At 36.6% G+C, this 22,965-nt stretch overlaps 2 protein-coding genes and 1 pseudogene across 2 annotated transcripts; 1 reads left to right on the forward strand and 2 right to left on the reverse strand.

Annotated features, from left to right (window-relative positions):
- Positions 1–5,702: 5,702 nt before the first annotated feature.
- Positions 5,703–7,498, reverse strand: LOC113119560 (apolipoprotein D-like). The gene is made up of 5 exons (XM_026289125.1): positions 7,222–7,498; positions 6,996–7,130; positions 6,611–6,729; positions 6,299–6,387; positions 5,703–6,216 (listed from the first exon to the last, which is right to left on the reverse strand). The coding sequence occupies exons 2-5, from the start codon at positions 7,113–7,115 to the stop codon at positions 5,975–5,977; spliced, it is 570 nt and encodes a 189-aa protein (XP_026144910.1). The 5' UTR covers positions 7,116–7,130; positions 7,222–7,498; the 3' UTR covers positions 5,703–5,974.
- Positions 7,499–7,567: 69 nt separating this feature from the next.
- LOC113119551 (apolipoprotein D-like) lies at positions 7,568–11,494 on the forward strand (annotated as a pseudogene).
- Positions 11,495–12,026: 532 nt separating this feature from the next.
- LOC113119206 (coatomer subunit alpha-like) lies at positions 12,027–22,657 on the reverse strand. Its single transcript, XM_026288498.1, is given in 31 exon segments — positions 12,027–12,381; positions 12,567–12,761; positions 13,089–13,250; positions 13,380–13,490; positions 13,570–13,893; positions 14,077–14,226; positions 14,333–14,430; positions 14,525–14,614; positions 14,715–14,838; positions 14,919–15,007; positions 15,101–15,196; positions 15,651–15,840; positions 15,928–16,074; positions 16,321–16,467; positions 16,469–16,484; positions 16,579–16,717; positions 16,875–17,100; positions 17,502–17,584; positions 17,659–17,734; positions 17,813–17,879; positions 17,984–18,134; positions 18,220–18,244; positions 18,246–18,439; positions 18,785–18,884; positions 19,017–19,126; positions 20,697–20,806; positions 21,166–21,242; positions 21,333–21,413; positions 21,751–21,824; positions 21,902–22,015; positions 22,430–22,657. Coding segments are annotated over 31 exon segments (3,666 nt in total). The 5' UTR covers positions 22,470–22,657; the 3' UTR covers positions 12,027–12,321.
- Positions 22,658–22,965: the final 308 nt, after the last annotated feature.

The following is a 22,965-nucleotide window of genomic DNA, read 5'->3' on the forward strand; positions in this document are numbered from 1 at the left end:
CTTCCAGAATGAAAATTCTGTCATCATTTATTCACCCTCCACTTGTTTCAAACCAGAATTACTTTCTTTCTTTTTTTGAAAAATGTTGGTATCTGAACAGTTGGGCACCACTGACTTTGATAGTATTTTTATTCCCTATATTGAAGTCAATCGTGCCCATCAACTGTTTGGATACTAGCATTTCTCAAAATATCTTCTTTTGTGTTCAATAGAAGAAAGAAACTCACACAGGTTTGGAATTTCTGTTTTATTTATTGAAGTGCAAGACCATCTTTCTTGTTCTATCCAATTATATATATTTTTGACGCTCCAATAGAAAAAAATCAGATTTTTAGAAAAGTGCAAGTCAATCACACAGATTTAATAATTATATATGAAAAGATTTTACATGTAGTACAATACAATATAGTATAATATAATTTCAAAATAACATTTACATCAGTAAGTCTTTAACAGCATTTTAATGTGATTAGTCTACTGCTCAAAAATCTGTCAGATGACTTATAGTGAACTGCTATGCATCATAATTTGGTGCACTTAAATAACAAATCACACTTCAAACAATATAATGTGGACATGGTTAGAAAAAAAAGAGAGAATCACAAATAAAGTGCTTAGACATGATGAGAACTGAGTATTAAGACATGTAAACCACTAATTTAAGAAACTGTGCGGAGTAAGCTTTTTTAGACAGATTTCTGCCCAGCCTGTTTGTGCACTGTATTATAGAGTCACATTGAGGCAAAGGGATAATGTGGGGTTTAACCCCAAAACCACTTGGTAAACACTCTGTTGGCGAAGTCTGAATTATGACACAGAGCATAAGGGAACTCTTCATAGAAATTAAGCAGATAAACAAACACATATGAATAACAAATAAATTCAAATATAGGCCATGCCTTTTTAGTAGCTGCACATATGAAGTTACTAACACGTCTTTTAGACTGATGGATTTCAATATTGATTATTTTAATAATTTTTCATGCAGTGAAGGTGCCCATGAAAATACTTCCATTAAAAATCATAACAGCCCAAACACATGTTTTGGAGAACATTTCTCAGGTATTTGTTTTTTATTCAAATGAAGGTTTTACAATTTTGGCTTTTATAAAGGTAATACAAAATTGACATTTACATTTCAAATGAAATAATTTATATTCATATTAAATAATATTAATTTATTAATTTCATTTTTCAGTTATTCATATTTGAAAATCTTCTTTCTACCAAATTCAAATGTGTGATACCCAGCATGCAGGGAGCTATTTTGACTATACCAAAGTTTTAGAAACGACATCTTATGACATCCTCCAGCCTTCACAGACAGCCAGCATGAACATAGCCTACATTCTCTCAGCTTTACCTGAACGACACACCAAAAAGGGCAGCAGTTTTAGTCAAATCCATTTTTTACATTATCACATAAATTACTGAACTGTCCTATCCTGTGAAAAAGCAACAGAAGAAGACATTCACACCTCATCTTTTTTTTTTTTTTAATCTGTGGCTGAGGTGAGATGTTAGTGCTAGAGCTTGATACGTAAGCCATGATGTCATTTTTGAATGAATTATGGCAGTAAACCATACCTTTTTACAACCCTTTTCTAGGGTTGTAATGCACCCATATATATATACAGTATTGTTCAAAATAATAGCAGTACAATGTGACTAACCAGAATAATCAAGGTTTTTAGTATATTTTTTATTGCTACGTGGCAAACAAGTTACCAGTAGGTTCAGTAGATTGTCAGAAAACAAACAAGACCCAGCATTCATGATATGCACGCTCTTAAGGCTGTGCAATTGGGCAATTAGTTGAAAGGGGTGTGTTCAAAAAAATAGCAGTGTCTACCTTTGACTGTACAAACTCAAAACTATTTTGTACAAACATTTTTTTTTTTCTGGGATTTAGCAATCCTGTGAATCACTAAACTAATATTTAGTTGTATGACCACAGTTTTTTAAAACTGCTTGACATCTGTGTGGCATGGAGTCAACCAACTTGTGGCACCTCTCAGCTGTTATTCCACTCCATGATTCTTTAACAACATTCCACAATTCATTCACATTTCTTGGTTTTGCTTCAGAAACAGCATTTTTGATATCACTCCACAAGTTCTCAATTGGATTAAGGTTTGGAGATTGGGCTGGCCACTCCATAACATTAATTTTGTTGGTTTGGAACCAAGACTTTGCCCGTTTACTAGTGTGTTTTGGGTCATTGTCTGATCCATGATCCCTGGTATGCGATAAATAGGCCCAACACCATAGTAGGAGAAACATGCCCATATCATGATGCTTGCACCTCCATGCTTCACTGTCTTCACTGTGTACTGTGGCTTGAATTCAGAGTTTGGGGGTCGTCTCACAAACTGCCTGTGGCCCTTGGACCCAAAAAGAACAATTTTACTCTCATCAGTCCACAAAATGTTCCTCCATTTCTCTTTAGGCCAGTTGATGTGTTCTTTGGCAAATTGTAACCTCTTCTGCACATGCCTTTTTTTTAACAGAGGGACTTTGCGGGGGATTCTTGAAAATAGATTAGCTTCACACAGACTTCTTCTAACTGTCACAGTACTTACAGGTAACTCCAGACTGTCTTTGATCATCCTGGAGGTGATCATTGGCTGAGCCTTTGCCATTCTGGTTATTCTTCTATCCATTTTGATGGTTGTCTTCCGTTTTCTTCCACGTCTCTCTGGTTTTGCTCTCCATTTTAAGGCATTGGAGATCATTTTAGCTGAACAGCCTATCATTTTTTGCACCTCTTTATAGGTTTTCCCCTCTCTAATCAACTTTTTAACCAAAGTACGCTGTTCTTCTGAACAATGTCTTGAACGACCCATTTTCCTCAGCTTTCAAATGCATGTTCAACAAGTGTTGGCTTCATCCTTAAATAGGGGCCACCTGATTCACACCTGTTTCTTCACAAAATTGATGACCTCAGTGATTGAATGCCACACTGCTATTTTTTTGAACACACCCCTTTCAACTAATTCAACAAATTGCCCAATTGCACAGCCTTAAGAGCGTGCATATCATGAATGCTGGGTCTCATTTGTTTTCTGAGAATCTACTGAACCTACTGGTAACTTGTTTGCCACGTAGCAATAAAAAAATATACGAAAAACCTTGATTATTCTGGTTAGTCACATTGTACTGCTATTATTTTGAACAATACTGTATATATATATATATATATATATATATATATATATATATATATATATAAATTATGCATTTAGCAGTTGCTTTTATACAAAGCGACTTTGTGCAAGGCTAACATTTTTTTACCTAACATAGAAAAGATGGATAATAATTAGATGATGTCTTTGTTGGGGAATGTTGAGGCTTTTCACATATGTTCATACAGGGGGTTTATGTCACACAAAGGTCATTTATGCACATCTACTGTAGGATGATCATTCTTTCAGTGCACTCATAAGGGGAATGACATGCAGTTGCAGTCCTGAAAAATATGAATTTAATCACGTACGATGTGGAAGTAGGACAATGCGACCAGTCTGTTAGAAACACTACTCAAATTTCTTACCTTAGGTTTTACAAAACACCTATAAAATAAAAATATTTAACTCTTTCTTATCATAATATAACCGACACTGGAGAATGAATAAATTAATGACATGACATGAATTAATAACTAGTTCTAATTAAACTCCGAAAATGATTTTCTGGCTATGTTCTGCCACATTGATTATGTTTGAATACTCAGACTGTGTGCCCACAATCAGATCAGTAAAAACAAGACTGATGCAAAAGTGTCTGTACTTAATAAATAGATAAAATACAGATAAAAAAGTTTATTAAAACTGTTTATTTAAATAAATGGATAACACTCAACAGCTGTAGGTCAGTTTAACAGGATGCTGTGTAAGTAAAAGATTAGCTGGATCAGGTGTGTTTAATTAGGGTTGAATCTAAACTCTGCAGGAACTCTTCAGGAACTGAGTTTGACACCCCTTGTTTAATAACTGAAGCAGACTTTACTGTGCTTTTAGAGTTTAGATGTGATCTGTGTTCTGTATTTCTGAGTCACACCACTAGATGTCACTCCATTCATGATATTGAGGCAGTTTACATTTTACACACACGTCTTACGGTGTTTAGAGATTATGGGAATTCTTCTTCTTCTATTATTATAGAAGCAATGGGCATTATTATGAGCCTCCATTATAATCGGTCTTATATTGTTATTCTGAAGCATGTTGTACGTTACTTTCTACAGTTGTTTTGATTTAGTTTCTTTATTTAGGCCTATAGGTTGAAATATTTTTTTTTCTTATTATTTTTTTTAAATGTTGCGAAAGAGTCTTATTATTATTTTTTAATGTTGCGAAAGAGTCAGTAATAATCATTAAAAGTATTAGTTCTTCTTTCTAATGCGGTGAGTTTTGTGTCCTAAACATGAGGCTGAGAACGTGTCCTTCTCTGTCACGCGCGAGCACGATTTGTTCTTCGACACAAACACAAACAACTGCAACATGCAAAACATACAGCGAGACGTGAGGACACGCTCATTGTGTAATCCAGATCCATTGCATAAAGTTTTTTTTTTTTTTGTCATTAACGTGCTTGCTGTCTGACATAGCTATATTTCACATTTAAGGTTAACTGTTTTACGATAGAAACGACAGACAGTAATATAAGGTAACTAGGCTACTCGACTCATTGACAAATTTTGCCGATTTGAATATATAGACATATTTGAGACTTAGGCTATTTGATTTATCTAATTCATAACAGAATTCACACACACACACGCAAAAGAGTATTTGCAAATTGTTCAGACTTATTTACAATATAAAATATTTTAATCGTTGATCTGATTATTATTATTTTTACTTTTCTAATGCCAAATGCAAAATGTAGCCTATTGTTTAATAGCTGAAAAGACCTGTATGTGCCCTTGGCTTCAGATGTCAAAGTTTGGTACCAATGGGGGGAAATTGTGTAAATAAAACAGCTAGGTGAATTGCTTTATTCAAGGGCCTGCACAGTTAAAAAACACTAATAAAAAGGGGGATTTTGTAAAATGAGTGGTCCTGTGAAAGTATATCAAACACAGATCAGTCACAGATACAGGATAGTTTTAATGTTTTGAGTTGCATACATATAGTGATAAAACGGTTTAAAAATGTGAAAAAAAATATGCTTGTAGGTGCTCACCCCCATAATATACATATTTTTTTTTTTTTTTTTTAAGTTGGACATTTTGGAACTGATTTATGAAAGACTTGTTCTCCAGATCACTATATGGAATGCAAAAACTTTGAAGCTCAATATCTCGAAACTGCTCAGAATGCAGATAGAATCTTATAATTCCAAAGTGATGATTTCAAGTGTAAAATTTCATATTGTTTCATCAACATAAAAAGCTATTTAACACAGTGCATAATCTGCAATGTGGTGTAAATTACATACATGTGAATCAGAAGTAGATTGTGGAAAACTTCCCTAACACAGAAAGCATCCACATCGGAAGACGTCTTATTGACACAAATGTGAAGACTGAAGAAGGAGAGCATCTCATGACCGTATCTCAATGACAACACTTTTTTTTTTTTTCAAATGATGCTTTAATGTATTTTTTTTCTACAAAGCAACTGGTGAGGATTAAGAACAAATCACAAAAGACAGCATTTACATTTTTTACATATATTTATTTAAAGTCTGATCCACACTGAATTAGGAACACCTTTGATTTAATTACACAGTAGATGTTTTGTAGACAAACTTTGAAGAAAGAAAAGTGACACCAGAAATAGACTCACAAAACTAAAAACTTTAGTTTACATACAATTCAGTACTGTACAAACTTTACTTTGAAGATTTATGTATACATATTCTCATGCCACAGATAACTGATTGAGAGAATTTTGTAGGGAATATTACATTTGTTGTTGTTTTTTTAAACCACAACAACACATCTCACAATAGTTATAAGGCAGCTATATCAAGGCATGCTGCTGCACAGCTCCAGTCTCTGGTCGGTCTCAGTGAAAACATCAGTGTTGATGCCATGGGATTTGAGGATGCCTAACAGCTCAGAGACGGTCTCTTTTGGAAGTGTGCGGGTTCTGCTCATGATCCAGGAATACTCAGCGTGAAAGAGCCCGGCGAAATCAGAGCAAGAGTAAACCAGGGTGTAGTTGTCATAATCAGTAGCCAGCACCCAGTAGGGGCCAGGAGGAGCATCTGAAAGAGGACACATCACGAATAACTCAAAATCACAGATCCCAAAAAATAAATACACTACAAAGAATGATTTTGGACTTACCTTCAAAGAAGCTGACTTCAAGTTTGGCAGGCTCTGATGCATCAACAATCTTGGCAGTTCCCTCAATGAAGCTGACAGTACCATTAGCACTGTTAAGATATTAAGAGGAACAATATTTGGTGATTTGAAGTCATTTCAGGAGAAAGTGCAAAACTATTTTGAATATTTATAATATTAACAAGTATTGTTTTTCTTTTCTCATACACACATTTATACATACATATATGTATATAGAATATTCTGAATAAGATAAAAACTTAATTTTTTTTAAATTGTATTACTGCAGTAATTGTTCATCAGTAGGCTACTTACAGAAGCTCATCATTTCGAACCAGCACAATACCATCACTCAGAGTGTAAGTGGCCTGGCAACAGTCTCCCAACTGGAATGGGGCTGGAATCTTCATGATCTCATGCCATCTGCCCATGTACTATGAAGGGAAAAAATGATGAGAAATTAGAGGACAGGAACAGGATTAAAACTTTGTACCTATAAAAGAAGTTTAATATAAAGCAATATAGATTTTCTGCTATTTCTGTTTTATATATATACATATATATATAACACATTTTTCTTGTCTTTCTTCTTAGCTTTATTATGCTAAAGTTGTTCAAGATTACTTTAATATACATTTCTGATAATAAAAAAAGAAAGATTAAAAATAAAGATTAACATAAGTTAAAAAAAAAAGTGTACCCTAGCAGGATCAAAGTTTTGCTGAACAGGTGGCTGTGGACATTTTCCAGAGCTGATGGTCTGAGCGCTGACCGCCAGCACAGACAGCAGAGTCAGAGACAGAACCTGAAGAGCCTGCATTCTCTCGGTTTAAACCTGAAAAAAAAAAGAGCCATATTTAATAAGAACAACGAGAAATTTTGCTTTTAGAGTTGGAGAGTTGAGATTCAAATACCATGCATCTTACCTGTTTGGTATGAAGTGTGAAACTTGTGTTCAAGGTAAAGAACACCAAAAGAGTTCAGTATTTATAGGCAAATACATCTATTCATTATATCACTAACTCCACCCCCTCAGCTAAAATAAGCTCATTACAGTGGGTTTGGGGAACCTGGGCATCTGCTCGCTTGAGATGTTGAAGGTTAAATAAACACACCTTGAGTTGAACCTTATAGAACAGCGGCTCTCAAACCTCTCGAGTACCCCCAGTACATTTTGTATGTCTCCCTATATCTGACACACCCACTTCAGGTCTTGCAGTCTCCACTAATGAGCTGATGTGTTGAATCAGGTGTGATAGATGAGGTAGACACACAAAATAGACAGAGCTGGGGGTACTCCAGGACGGGTTTGAGAACCACTCTTATAGAAGAAGCTGGTTGAGTGATGAACAGGTCAGATTTCCACATCCTTAAAACTTAAGCTGTGATAGACATTCAAAAGGTTCAAAGGTTTATAACCAATTATTTTACTTATTTTATATGCATGTACAATGCATTTTAACATGAGGACAAAATAGTCAAAATTTATGACTGATATCACATGACACACAAAAGCGAAGTGTTTGGTAATTTCACGATCAAAAAATTTAATAAAATAAAAATGCAGATACTTTTTAAATAAGTAGTTCAGTTCCAGAACAAAAATGTACACATAATGTACTCCCACTCCTTTTCATGTCTGATTTCAAGACAGATCTTCATGTCTGTCTTTTTTCAGTCGTAAATAATGTTTTTTGAGCAAAGCATTTCAGGATTTCTCTCTATATAATGGACTTCTATGGTTCCCCCGAGTTTGAACTTCCAAAATGCAGTTTAAACGCTTCTTCGATGGGCTCTAAACGATCCCAGCTGAGGAAGAAGGGTCTCAACTAGCAAAACTACTCCTTTAACTACATCTTGCATTAGTTCGACCTCACGCATTATGTAGCCACGCCGGAAAGGTCATGTGTGACGTAGGTAGAAGTACCATATTTGCAAAGCAAAGGTGAAAAGAAAGTCAAACGCCATTTACAAAAAGGTAAAATAACAATAAAGTTGAAGGTTGAAGTTGGAGGAGAAAATGAGATTGAATTTTTTGCAACTTTTTGAACTGAACAGAGATGAAGAGCTAATAGCACGTGACTTTTCCAATTGAATTTGCGCATTAAAGAGTTGTGGTTAAAAAGTATATACATTTTAAATTTTATTAAGAAAATGACCGATTGTTTCCCTAGATAAGACTCTCTTATTCATTAGCTGTGATCATGTAAAGCCCTTTGAAGCTGCAATGAAACTGCATTTTGGACCTTCATCCCGTTGGCCACCACTGAAGTCAATTATATGGAGATAAATCCATGTTTTCCTCAAAAACCTTAATTTCTTTTCGACTGAAGTCAAAAAGTCTTGGATGAGATGGGGGTGAGTAAATTATCAGGAAATTTTTATTCTGGAAGTGAACTAATTTTTTAATAGACTACATATGAATGTGACAATCTAAGATTCATGTAAACATAGCATAATTTTAGTATGAAGAATTTATTTAATTTTGCTAAAGACAACTAAAACACTGACATCAAGTGTAGTAATTTCAGATTTATGATTGAATCTTATAGCACCATCCTGAATCAATGTGCACATGTTTTTTGTTTTTTTATCTCTCAAATTTAAACATTTAAAATCTGCCAGGAAGGTTCAAACTTTGAAAATAATGGTTTAGTTTGTTAGCCATGAAATACAGTCCAAAAAAAAGAAAACACCCTGCATGGCATTTTTTTTTTTTTTTATGAAGTTCTTCTCCTAACATGTAAGATGTTATGAAAGATGTGTACAAAGTTAGGTCCTCAACTGGAGGTCGAGTCACACGTGAATCCTTCATGTTCTTATCACACCAGTGTTGTTTAACCTATCACAAACACCTGCAACATGCAAAACACTCAGCAACACGTGATGATACGGTCCTTATGTAAAGACATACATCTGATACAAAACGCTTGGGAAAACATACATGTGGCAGCTTTTTAAACCTAATAATAATAAAGGTTAAAAAATTAAGTTAATTACCAAGTTAATTGCCACAGAGGAGCAATAGACAATTCCTCAGTTTAATCAATGCTCAGGCCCAGCATGCCATAATGGAGAAACTAAATACTAGTTAACATTAAAGTAAGAACTGACTCAGAATCAAAAATAAGTCATAAATCTTTTCTTTTTGCCAGTGAAGCATTTGTGATCAGACCGATGAGCATCCTCCTCAATATAGTGCCCTCTGTCTGTCAGCATCACACTTACAGACATTAAACCTGCTGCCGATTTCAAATCACAGGTTAACCTTCACTGATCACAACCCACTGTCCTAAACTAGCATGTCAAAAACACAAATGGAATGTTTAGACAGAAAATAACTTGCTTAAAAGACAAAGAAATGTGACATTTAGTTTAGATACTCATTTGTAATGGAACATTTGCTCATGACTTCAGATTGCTTAATTACTTACTTCATGCTGGGAATAAACTCTGACTCTCACAAAGGCTCCTTCATGGCACGTCTCTTCTGCAGTCACGTGATCCCAGAGGAGAATGATTCAAATAAATAGTCTGAGCTCCACAGTCCATCATATTCTGCACGACCTTAAGAGGTAAGGCTGTGTTTTTATTTTTATTAATTTTTTGGATTGGTTTGTTTTACAGTAAACTAAATATACTGTAAACTACTGTTCTCATTTATTATTTTATGTTATTATATTAATTATTTTGGAAAAGCAATTACTACTTTCATTCAGCAAAGATGCATTTAATTGATAGGAAATGTACGGACATATGTAATGTACCAAAAGGTTTCTATTTCAAATAAACGCTGTTCTTTTCAACTTTCTATTTGTCAAATAATCCTGAAAAAAAGTATCAGTTTGCACAAAAATGTTGCACAACTCTTTTTAATACTGATAATAATCAAAAGAAATCCGCACATTAAAATTATTTTTGAAGGGTGGAGAAATGACTGCTGAAGAATCAGTTTTGCCATGACAGGAATAAATTAGCCTATACATTATAAAATATATTGAAATAGAAAACTTGAATTTGTGATAATATTTCACAATTATTAAAATAAAAATCTTATTGATCCCCAGATTTTCAATGGCAGTGTATGTGCATCTTAGAATGACTGCTGAATAACTTAATTTAGTTATTATTTAATATTTTACATTTCTATGTTATGTTAGTTCATTCTTTTGGCTAAGGGCAAAACAAGTAAAATGAAGGCCTTACTGGTTGTTTCGGCCCTCTTTCTGCCCATCATAAATGCCCAAGTGCCTCATTGGGGGCCGTGCCCAGACCCTGTCACTCAACCTGCCTTCAACCTAAAGAAGGTAACATATGTGCCACAGTTTATGTCATAAACTGATCTTCTATTTTGCTGAAAATGTTTTCAACATTTGATTGTCTGTATCCTAATGTAGTTTATGGGCAGGTGGTTTGAAATCGCTAAACTTCCAGCACAGTTTGAGCGAGGGAGATGCATTGAGACTAACTTCACTCTCAAGCTGGATGGAACGGCTCATGTAATGAGCTCTGAAATTCTGTGGGTACCAACACCTAAACCAACAAATCAGTTTCTTTTTTTCTCCTCTTTTGATAATTATTTGGGTTTTTATATAAGAGGTAATAAACACGCCTAATTAAACCATACACTTTATATTTTAATTAGAAAAGGAGAGTTAAAAACGATCGAGGGGACAGCTGTGGTGGAAGATCAAAAAGAAATCCAGCAAAGCTTGGAATCAGTTTCTCTTCCGGTACAGATCTGATTTTCTTTTTAAATGCTTGCCATAAGTAATGACATTTCTAATTCAGAATTAATAGGAAATGTGTATGGCTAAAAGATTTTGTCTTTTGCATTTCTACTGAAATGACAGTTTTGCCCTACACTCCATACTGGATTTTGTCCACTGACTATGAGAATTCAGCGCTGGTGTATTCATGCACTGATGTCTTGAGACTGTTCCACGTAGACTTCGCTTGGATTTTGGGCCGCACACGATCCCTGCCTGCTGCCACCGTCGACCACGGAAAAGAGGTTTTTACCAGCAACAACATCGATGTGAGTCGGATGATCTTAAGTAGACAGCAAAGGATGTGACAAAGAGCTATGAAAGACTGTTTTACTGGATAATCTTGATTCCAGTGTTGAACAACATGTGGATTACAAAAGAAGTATACTGTTACTTTTAATAATAATAAAAGAAAACATCTTGGTCTTTGATTAAATGGCCATGGAGTCTTTTTAATTCATTTTTTTTTCCAGGTTTTCAAACCAGAAATGCAGTCCATCTTTTTTGGAAGATATTATATGGTATTGAAAGCACAAGTTTCCAATTGATCCAAATAAATTAGAGCATTAACCAAAACCATGTGAACTTTTGGCTTAATTCTCTGACTGTTGAACATTTAGCACCTCCCTGTGGTCACAAAGAAAAAATAAAACATACCAAGTTGGTTTGGAAAGATATAAAAGTAAAAATATCCGACATGTTAACAGTGTCATTTCATTTAGTATCATCAATATGTAGTTAATATATCAATATACAGCTTTTATTAAGTTGGTTTGTAGTTTTAATATTAGTTTTAGTTACTGTATGACTTTAAATGAAAATGAGAAACCTTGTATTGGCAACTAGCTACAATAAAATAAGATTTAAATAAGCCTTTTATATTTATATTATATTTTAGTTCATTTCAAATAATGATTTTGGTTAACAACCTTGCACGGAGAAGAAAAATATGAGGTGAAACATTTGTGCACCAGTTTTTATTTATTTATTATATTTCAAGAGTTTCACAGGAAAGGAAACTTGTTTTGCACTGTTCACCAGGGTCACAGATGTACACTTCAGAATAATGAAACAAGCATTCATACTGTAGAGACATCAGAAATAACAATAGAAAGCACGGTCACAGAGAGATTTGACATGTAACAAGGTATTTTCTAGAATTTTCCTGATTTGAAAGTTTTCATTACTTCATCTATAAAGGAAAAGTATATGTGAGAGAAGCATTTCTGTTTTCATCCATGTTTATGTAATGCGTGTTCAGCGGAACTGCAGTGGGCTGACACGCAACCCGATCACATCTTTACCAATCTCAGTTACCTAGGAAACAGGAGAGAGTCAGCCAATGAAATTGATCCTTCACTTTATAGCAGCACATGAGCAGATAAAGCATGTAACAAGTGGAAAAGCAGAGTTACTTTCTCACATATTAACAACATTAGACTTTCTATCTTCAATAAACTAACACTAATTAAACATGGACATTACGAGGGCTTACAACTAACCTGTGTGACCCTGCAGACCTCTCCTTTGTATTTGGGGCAGTAGCAGGCTCCAGACAGGGGGCATTTCTCTACCGGCCGCCCGCGGTACAGAGGAGTGAAAGAAGCTGGACAGATGTCGAAGGGATTGTGGGGGTCATAGTTCAGTTGGTGGGCATCTGTCAGGCTTTTCTCACATGCTGCAAGAATCTTTCTTGTCTGAGAAAGACGGAGAAGAACAGGTTATGGACACAACAAGGGGAAAAACTAGGGTGCCTACTTCCAAGAGGGCTGCAAGATGACTTATAATCTACCAAATATACAAATAGAATTATTAAATATATTAAAATGATTTATCATGACAAAAACATTACATGGCATTACATTTTTTTTACCCATACAAAGTGTGTTGACACAAATAACAAGAACCAATAAAAAAAAAATAATCTTCAATGTGAGAAAAACTATTTGACTGTAAAGCCACATGTTAGAGGATGATGGTAAATAAGTGCAAGAAAAAAAACCCAACAACAATTATCTGTTTACCTGCTGTGCTACTTCTGGTTTGGGACCCAACTCAAGCAGACGGCGAGCGAAACCCGCTGCTGTCTTGAAGTTACGCAGTTTGAAGAAAAGATTGAGTGCTGTTCTCAGCACCAACACCATGTGGACAGGTTGCAGACTGCAGTGTGTGAAATATGCTGCCATCTGAAACAAAAAATATTCATGCATATTAAGACTAGATTCAGTGCATACACTCAAATGTTTGTGTAAAGTATTTTGTAATAGTTATTTTTTAAAATTAAAACAAAAAGCTTATTTTAAAAAGGCAAATACCTCACAAAGTCTCTTCTGCTGATCGAGAGTGTCTTTAGGAAGTTTCTTCCTCTCGGTCTCCATGGTGAGGCCAATAATATACTCTTTACAGATAGTGATAAGCTGCTGAGCCTGAGTGAAGGTAAAGAGTATGTTTAGAACTTAGCCCCTATTTAAAACAATATACCACTCATCTTGAATGAAAACACACCTCTGCAATCTCTTGTTTGTTGTCGACCACAAGCAGTGGTACAGAGAGGAGAATGGCTCTGAAACGATCAACAGCATCTTCAAAGCGCCCTGCTGTGGTCAGCTGATAGCACTGCTGCAGGCGTGAAATAAGATCGGAGAGACGCAGACCCACCGCAGGCAGACCCCCTTTAACCCCGCTGTCCTTCCAGTTCCTCAGGGGGTAACTGTGCAAGCAGGGCAGAGACGGCAGGCCCAGGTAACAGGTGCGCCCACGGGACAGGGTTTGCATGAACAGTTGCTTATAGGGTCCAAACTGAACCACACCAACCTGGTCATGCAGTAACTGTAGAAAGAGACCACAAAGAAACGTCTTGCTACATTTCAGTTTAGACTCAATGATTTTCCTTCCTGCCTTAAAATATATTAAAAAAAAAAAAAAAAAAAAAAAAAAAATGGGACAACAACTAAATTGCAGGTAGATTTTTTTCTCCATGTCTAATCATGCAGCCCTAATCTATATCTTTACCCTCATAGCAGTCTCAAAAGATCCAGCCATTATGTGATCCACAGCCAGCTGAGAGTTGTTGCACCACATCTGTGTGGGGCTTGTGCCCTTGGTGGGCGGCACAAAGAAACCGTCACCCTCCGCGCCACCTCCACCAACAGAAGGTATATCCTATTGGTTGAAGGAAAGACAACAAAATGTGTGGCTACTTAGGATTCTGTAGAAATCCAATCACAAAAAGTAGTGATTTTTTATTTCAGTTCTACCCGAGACTTACCAGTTCTGGCGGGAGGTCCAGATCTTCCTCAACATCCCAGCCTTCTCCCTCCTCTTTCACTTCATCTCCCAGTCCCTCTTGAGCATCCATGAATCCATCTGGATTGTGAGAGAGCGTGAGTGATTTGATTGTTATACAAAACATCTAACTTTAGTTAAAATTAGTTTTACTGTAAAATATTATAGTAAATGCCTTCATCCAGATGAAGTTCTGCATCTTCTCCCCAGCCTTCTCCTCCTGTAGCATCCATGTCCAGGTCAGCAACCATCTGGCCAGCGCGTCCTATTCAAACAAACACAAAAATACATGTTAGTCTACAAAATCCAACTTCGTAAATCCTGGTTACACACTCTGAACCAATAGGAGTACCACAAAACCTCACCTTTGGCAGCAATGGCTCCCTCGAAGAAGCCCTTAGAGACTGTGAGGAGAGGCCAGTTGGTGTCCAAGGGGTTGATGGGAGGTGGCGGCTGCAACAGCTGGGCATTGGGGTCCACTTCTGGCACCTGCACATGGATGGAACACGTTGCTCAATCATAGATCTACAAATATGTGCATTTCTGTTAGTAATGAGACTACAACATACCATTTCTTTTTCCAGGTCAAAGGTCTCCTTCAGGGCTTCAGCCTCCTCATCCATCCCATGAGTGGCAGCAGTCAGGTAAGCCAGAGACTCTGAGAATGATTGTGACACAGATGTCATTTTCGTCATGTTTCATCATGTGAAGAAAAATAATAAATAAATAAATAAAGAGTGACAGAACTTACTCTGTCCACAGTTCTTGAGGATTTGCACACGCTCACTGATGTCACCCAGGTAAAGAGCGCCCTGATAGTGTCCACTCATGTCCTTTCTTATCTCAGCTGTAACCGAAAACATAATTCATAATTCAAAAAAACCATAAGAAAGAAAACCAGTACACTGCCATTCAAAAGTTGGGTTTTTTAAAATTTTTTTATTAACATTCAGCAAGAATGCTTTAAATTGATTAAAAGCTATAAAAGATGTTTCATTTTTATTTATTTTATTTTAATGACAGAGCACAAAATCAGCAAATTAAAATGATTTCCGAAGGATCAAGTGTCACTGAAGACTGGAGCAATGGCTGCTAAAAATTTGATTTGGTATAACAGGAATAAATGTTTATTAAAATAGGATTTTTTTTAATTGTAATAACATTTCACAATATTACTGTTTTTACTGTATTTTTTGATCAAACAAATAAAGAAGACTTCTTTCAAAAACATTTTTTTTTTTAAATCCTACCAACCAAAACTTTGAATGGTAGTGTACTAATGCCATTTCCTTGTCACTCACCTATCTTCATCATCTTCCTGAGCTTGGTCAGGTTGCCAGTGATGAGGTACAGGAAGGTGAGTTTGTCGAAGTTCTTGGTTCTCTGGTAGCACATCTCCACCACCTGGTGATGGCCCTGCAGAAGAGCAGCCTCGCCGAGACGTTCCCAGCAGCTTCGGTCATCCAGGGCTTTCGCTGCCTCCAACGCCACCTGCAGCAACAAACACATCAAGAATGAACACCCGTTCAGGCAAGAAAGTTAAAGACTTGATCCTCCATAAATGTCAGTCCTGTATACCTCAATGTTTCCACACTCCAGAGCCAGGCTAAAACGAGTCTTCTCATCTTTGACAAAGTGCAGCGCGACTTCTGGGTAGCCCTTCTTCTGCAGGTAGGCAATGATGGACTGGCCTACCAGTTTAGCATTACGCACCATATGAAGAACCTGAGGGTGTTGGGTAGAAAAAAAGGGGCCAATAACAGTGTTACGGCAAATCAGAATACACCAAAATGATGGTGAAGAGGAAGTTACAAACAATAAATAAATAAATGGGTAAAAAAAAGGTTAGTCACTCTCCTGAACCGTTTCAGGGATATCTTTCAGATTAAAAAAATATTTTATGTGGGGCATTACAAAAATCAGAACAAAACCCAGAAGTCACAAGTTTAACTGTTGAAAATTTGCACTCACCTCCTCATATTTGCGATTGACCAGAGCCAGTTTAAAACGGTACTCCGTGGGGTCAATGTTGAGCACTCGTGGTCTGCACTCACGATCCAGACAGTACACACTGTTGCCCCTGACTCTTGTCACATAGATGGGAAGATCCAATGTACGGAATTATACCATGATCCCTGCAAGAAAAAATGATTTAAAGATGAATATTTCATTAACAAACAGTAGGGTTTCTTTATGAAATCGTGGTGTGTGAGGCTGTTGGTGCAGTACCCGGAGGTGAGGGCATATTTGATGTGGTTGGAGGTGGTGTAGATGAAGACTTCATTCTCGGCCCAAGCACCACTCTTCACTCTGATGTTCTCATGGATGTTACACAGGCTCTCTAACTTCTTGTTACAGATCATGATGGCTGAAAAACAAAAGCAGAGGATCAGACGTGTATGATAACGCAAAAAAAACAAGCATTTGGGATTATTCCATTTGATAAAGGCAAAAATCCTTGTACATCCCTTAAAGGTGGGTATTTGTGATTGCAAAATCACAAAGAATAAGTGCGTTTTCTCTACCGTGTTTGGCCAGCAGGGCCACATGGTTGGCATCGGAGCTCCACACCACATATTTGACTTTAGCGATTTTGACCGTAGCGAGGGAGCGCTTCTGCTGCACATCAAACAGAGTAACTCCATCAGCATCACGCAGCAGCAGAGACCCAGTTCCAGCGTAGAAGATCTCCTCACAGCTTGGTACCTGGACCTTCTTCACAATCTCATTCTTCAGGTTCTTAATCAGGAGCTGCAGCATAGAGAATAAGCCTTCAGGTTGGTTTGATTATGTGTGTACATATGTCATATGGTCACACTTTTTTGTATGCTAAAACTCAGAAGCAAGTTAGCATTTTAGCACTTTTTTGTTCCGTCGTCAAGTCAATGTGATTTATGAATGGGTTTTTGGTTAAATGTCCGGAATAAGGTCTGTGGTTAACAAAACGTAATATATTTTCACGTTTTAGAGATAAAATTATTAGTAATACCCCCTTGTGATTTTTTTAAAAAGCTTTTTACTTGTCTCAAGATGCAGTTTATAATAGGTGGCTAAATAGGTGGCTTTTGCAATGTTAAGTTCCAGGTATGCCAACAAAAATATTCATAACAGCAGGATTATTTTCTTTCAAATAAATTGCTTGATTCACTTACTGAGTGCATGCGGTCAAGTACTGCAAAACGGTTCCTGGCCACCCAAACCGCAGTGAGACCAGAGGAACGCTTTCCCTCAGGAGCTGTAAAAAACGTGAACAATTACATTGTGCACAATAGATTAAGGACTTCTAAAGAGAAAAGAAAAAAATGCTACCATCAGGATTCTGGGAATCACTCTCTCTGGGAATGGAGTATAAATCATATGTGCTGTTTTCAAGGTTAGTAGCTCTCTGAAAGGGAGAAAGAGGAAGAAATGAACAAATACACAGGATTTGACTGAACAGACTGATAGAGTCTACAATACTCACAGTGCACAACAGCACAGCATTTTCTGCAGGGTTGTAGGACATGCTGAACACTGGGAATTTGGATCCACTGTCAATATAAAAGAAACAGTTCAACTGAAAAGAACTGCACTAAACCTTCTGTAGCACATTTAGCGTTTTTAGACTTCGAAAAGACATTAAAAATCCACATACCTGCGCAGCTGCATGACGGCTGTATCCTTACTGCTGTTGAAGTCGAGCTGACGCAGGAAGCGATCCTTTACATAGTACAGCATGTTACCATACACAGCGTAAGCTGGACGTTCCCTTTCCAGTTTAAACACCAGCATCCCACTGTCATGGCCTGAAAAGGTACAAAATTACACTTCAATGCATCTTATTTCATCGCCAAAAATCACTTGCTTAACTAATTATTACTAGTAACCTACCAGCAGCAAACAGGTTCAGGTTAGGGGTGAGCCCCCAGCACCCAGAAACGGTCGTGATCCCTGCGAAAGGTCTGGACACCTGTCCTCTTGGACATATCCCACACGCGGATGCTCTTGTCCTCAGAGTTAGACAGGATGAGCTCCTGACGAGGGTGGAACACCGCACAGGACACATTGTTGTAATGCCCTCGACAGGTGTCCAACTCCCACGCTTTAGATTCTAGAGTAAGGGAGAATTTGAAAAAAAAAAAAAATAAATAATTTTGACCATTTTACACTGTGTGGTATGCTTGCATTGATCATAGGAATCACTTGCTAGTCACCAGATAATAAGCAATCACTTGCCTTAAATGTGTGGCATTAATTTAATAAAATACATCTTAAATGATAATTAAGACTTCTGTTATACAGCTTAAAATATTCAACACTTTTTAATCACTTTAAACTCGACCAACCTAAATCAAAGACATTTTTATAGTTCAGAATTTTACATTTGCAATGTCGTTCTTTTTTTTTTCTTATCAGAACAATGACAGACATTTTTTCAATGAGAACACGTACGTACCGTTCATCCTCCAGATCTTGACCTGGCGGTCATCTGCTCCTGACACAATGAGAGGCATGCTGGGATGGAAGGCTGCCCAGTTTACACCTCGATCATGACCCTGAGACCAGAGCAGAGAACACAAACTTTCATTCAAACCAACAACAAACTTCATTCATTCAACCCCGAGAAGCACTTTACAAAAGAAAGATTAGATCCAAATTTTTTTAGGCCATTACAACCACATTCTTACCTCCAGAACATGCTTCACTACTGCATCAGAGCCCCCAAACAGGTCAACGCCAGAGATGCCACGCACATCCGTGTCCACAGCACCCGGAGACAAGTTCTTCTTCCTCAGACCTGGAAGCAACATTTACAGTCCGACACACACATGGGACCGTTTACAAATTACACAGGAACACCCACATACCAGGGAGGGAAGAGAGAGGAACAACATTAAAACTGCTACTGAGAACACATTTGTGATATCTGACAGTAAACACAAACATTTTGTTGGGCTGCTAAACATTTGCTGGTGCTCGAGAACACAAACACAACAAACATCCTCCATTAGGTCTAAACCTGAGTTAAGCAAGTAAACAATCAGCAAATTAAGAAAACAAAGACAACAACCAGTCAAACCACAAAATGACAGTGAGATAACCAGCTTAACTCAGGTCAGGACACAGAGAAAAAGAAAGGAGAGCAGAATGTGTGTCTGAGATCTCAGCACTCCAGATGTCTGCTAAATGAATAAAAGTCCAACAAAAACTGCATTAGAAACCAATGTGCAGATGTGGATGTTTCCAGAGGGGCAAAGGAGCTGTACAGGAAGTGAGCAGGGATGGAACTGAATGGTGGATTGATTGGGGTGGAGCGTGTCAAAATGTTCTCTGGAGGGGCACTGGATGTTAAAGGAGTGACAAAGACTCCAGTTAAGTCATGCATTTGTTATTGCATATTATAATGCATTAATAGACGGATTCCATCATGCATTCAAGTTGTGCTAAGTCATTTAATGATTAAATGACACTTTGTTCAGGTTACAGATCTAAAAGATGCATTCAGGTAGATGCATCAACTTAGAGGTCTTTAACCATTAATATCATCTATGGATGACAGATGCCCTCATGCAAGATATGAGGAAAATGTTTGCATAGTTCTGTGAATTTCAAATGAACCAGGGATTATGGATTCCAATTGTTTCTGTACTTGAAAATGCTTATTTGTTTTGATGAAACTTCATCCAAAAGATGTTAAAAAGAAATTTGTTCATAACCAAATTTAGATGCATAAGAATTTCTAGTTTTCATTATATCATACGATTACATACAAATTGCGTATAATCCATGCAGCAATATATTCATTCCATAATTTTATGTGAAGGGGGGAAAGACGGAGAGAAAGGACTAATGAATGAGTATTTGTTCTCGGTCAGTGCAGACAGGAGCAGTTTTAAGGGTTAATGAGAAAGAAAGCAGTCCAACAATGAAAGCAAAGGACATAAAATGACAATTTCATTAAAGCATGCAGAATCTCAAAAATACCTCTCACATTCACCTTTTCGTAATTAAAACATGTTGAGCAGGTGACAATACACAATATTTTTAAGTGTTTTATGACTTGTTTGTTCCATTTAAACATCACCTTTAAGTGATTTCATCCTCTCAACATCACCAGTTTATTTCCCCAATAATAACAAAAACGTAGCATCAAATCATTATCATTAGACAACTGCTTGATGCTTACAGCATGAGTGTGAAAGGCATTTTTGCTGTAAGCCCACAGAGTTTTGTTCTGTACACACTGTAGAGAGAGGACATGAGGAAGAGAATGCCATTTAGCAGCTTCTATCCTCCTCCATCCTCTCTCTCCATTCCCACAACCCAAGCTTTCCCAAACTACTCAATCCTTTCCTAAGCCTCCTCACCGGAAATATCCCACACGCGCACGGTCTGATCCAGGCTAGCTGACACCACCAGGTCCTCAGATGGATGGAACTGAGCGCACATCACATAGTGATTATGCCCCGTCAGCACACTACAGAGAAGGAACAGCACAGAAAACATATACAACTCTGTTTCACAATGGAAAAAAAAATGCTTTGGCAATTTGTTCATTAAAAGGGATATGCATTTTCAGAATTTATTTAATAATAATAAATAAAAATTGTTTTACATGTGACATGAGTATTACATGTGCATGAAATGTATTTTTTTGTTTTATTTGCAAATTTTAAAATCATCAATACTGGTTGCAACATAATCTTTAGACAATAAGCTTATAAAAAAACATTATTAACTTACAAAATAATAATAATAATAATAATAATAATAATGAATTAATAAAAAAGATTACTTGTGCGTACTCACTATCTCATAACCTATATAAAGACTCACCAGGCACATGTTCTGGACTGCCAGTTCCAAATACGAATGGTTTGGTCATCTGAGGCACTCAGGATCCAGGGATACTCCTGCAAATGAGAACTAAAGTTACTCTCACTGATTAAATAAACATTATAAAAACAATTATGAAAGATCATAACAAAGATGCCAGGGCTCACGTGGTGGAAGAACGTGGTACGAATGTAGTCAAGATGTCCAAGAAGAGTGAAGAGACACCGACGCAGCTTGTAGTTCCACACCTATTCATCAGAATCAATGTCAGCAAATCAAAATGCATTAGCATAAATTATGAGCAGTACATTTGTTACAGTCTTCATTAATCTTTTCATTTGTTATTAAAACTACAACCGTTCATTGTAAGTTCATGTTAGGTTTAAGAAAAAAAAAGCTGATTTTAATAATGTATTAATAGAAGATGAATGAAAAATCATTAAGATTAATAAATGACTTAAGAAGCATTTTTCATGTTTGTTAACTTATCTTAAAGTGTTACCAAAATGTACCCCATGGAACTACAGTATTAGTACTAGGTGACATGTTAATTAGACATCAGTATGTAGAATGAAGAAAGCAAACCTTGATCTTGTAGTCATCTCCTCCTGACACGAACAGTGGCTGCTGCTTATGGAAGTCAATACCTCTGACTGGACCTAAATTAATTCACAATGCTATGAGCGCTCAAAAGAAAATGACAAGAGACTAAAATCGTTGATCAGCTGTTTCGTACCATCATGCTCGTCAAACTTGTCGATGAGGGTGCACATGCGATAGTCCCACAGCTGGATGACCCCGTTGTGCAAACTAGAGAGAATCCATGGCCGTTTTGGGTGGAAACTCAGCCCTGCAGAAAGCAATGAGGTATTTATTAATACGAAGACAGTCAATACGATGGTGTTTTGAGAACATAATAATGATGACATTTATTTAAATAAATTATTATTATCATTAATCCTTTATTATTAATAACAATCTGGTCTAGGTAATGTCATCAGCGCGTTTTCTATGTAACAAAACTAGTTAATACTGTAAGGGAATATTTACTTTAGCGTCTGAATGGCTATCAAATAATAGATTTGTGCTAATGCCGGATGACATACAGTATTCAATAAAATATTGAAAACTTACTAAAAAGACTTACATTATATTCTACAGAAATTAAGAATAGACTAATATCAGACAAAAATGTACATGAAAGCGTTCGTAACAATTATATTATACAGCAATCAAGGGAAGCTAGCCTGATCAGATCTCTTACCTTTCACTCGGGCCGACTTTGTCTCAAATTTGGTCAACATTTTTACTGACAATAATAACCGAACAGGAATACGTAATGTATGGAGATTTATCCCAGTTTATGTTAATTTAAATCCTAAAATCATCCCCCGTTAAGAAGAGATTTGGCGTGTATGTTTCTGCAGCCCTACTTCCGTAGCTGCTGACACGTCTTCTGAAGATGTGCTCCCGTGCGCGAACAAATAAAGTTTGATGATTCAAATGCCAACATCACAAAGTCAGCGTCATAGAGCCGTCGTCATCGCATTTTAAAACATGAAAACGCAAACAAAAAAAACATGAAAACGCAGTTTGTCCACTTTAGACCGCTTTCAATAAACTGAAATAAAAATCAGTGGTAAATAAGAACTCAGTAAATACTAGTTATATATATATAAATAATAATAATAATTATTATGTATTGCTGTATGCATAAAGCGTTTTACTCCATCTTTAGACATCTGTCATAACAGAACTGAGCATTTACCTACAAATAAATAAAATCTATAACAGGGCCAT

Source organism: Carassius auratus, chromosome 2 (genome assembly GCF_003368295.1).
Source record: "Carassius auratus strain Wakin chromosome 2, ASM336829v1, whole genome shotgun sequence".
Taxonomy (NCBI): Eukaryota; Metazoa; Chordata; class Actinopteri; order Cypriniformes; family Cyprinidae; genus Carassius; species Carassius auratus.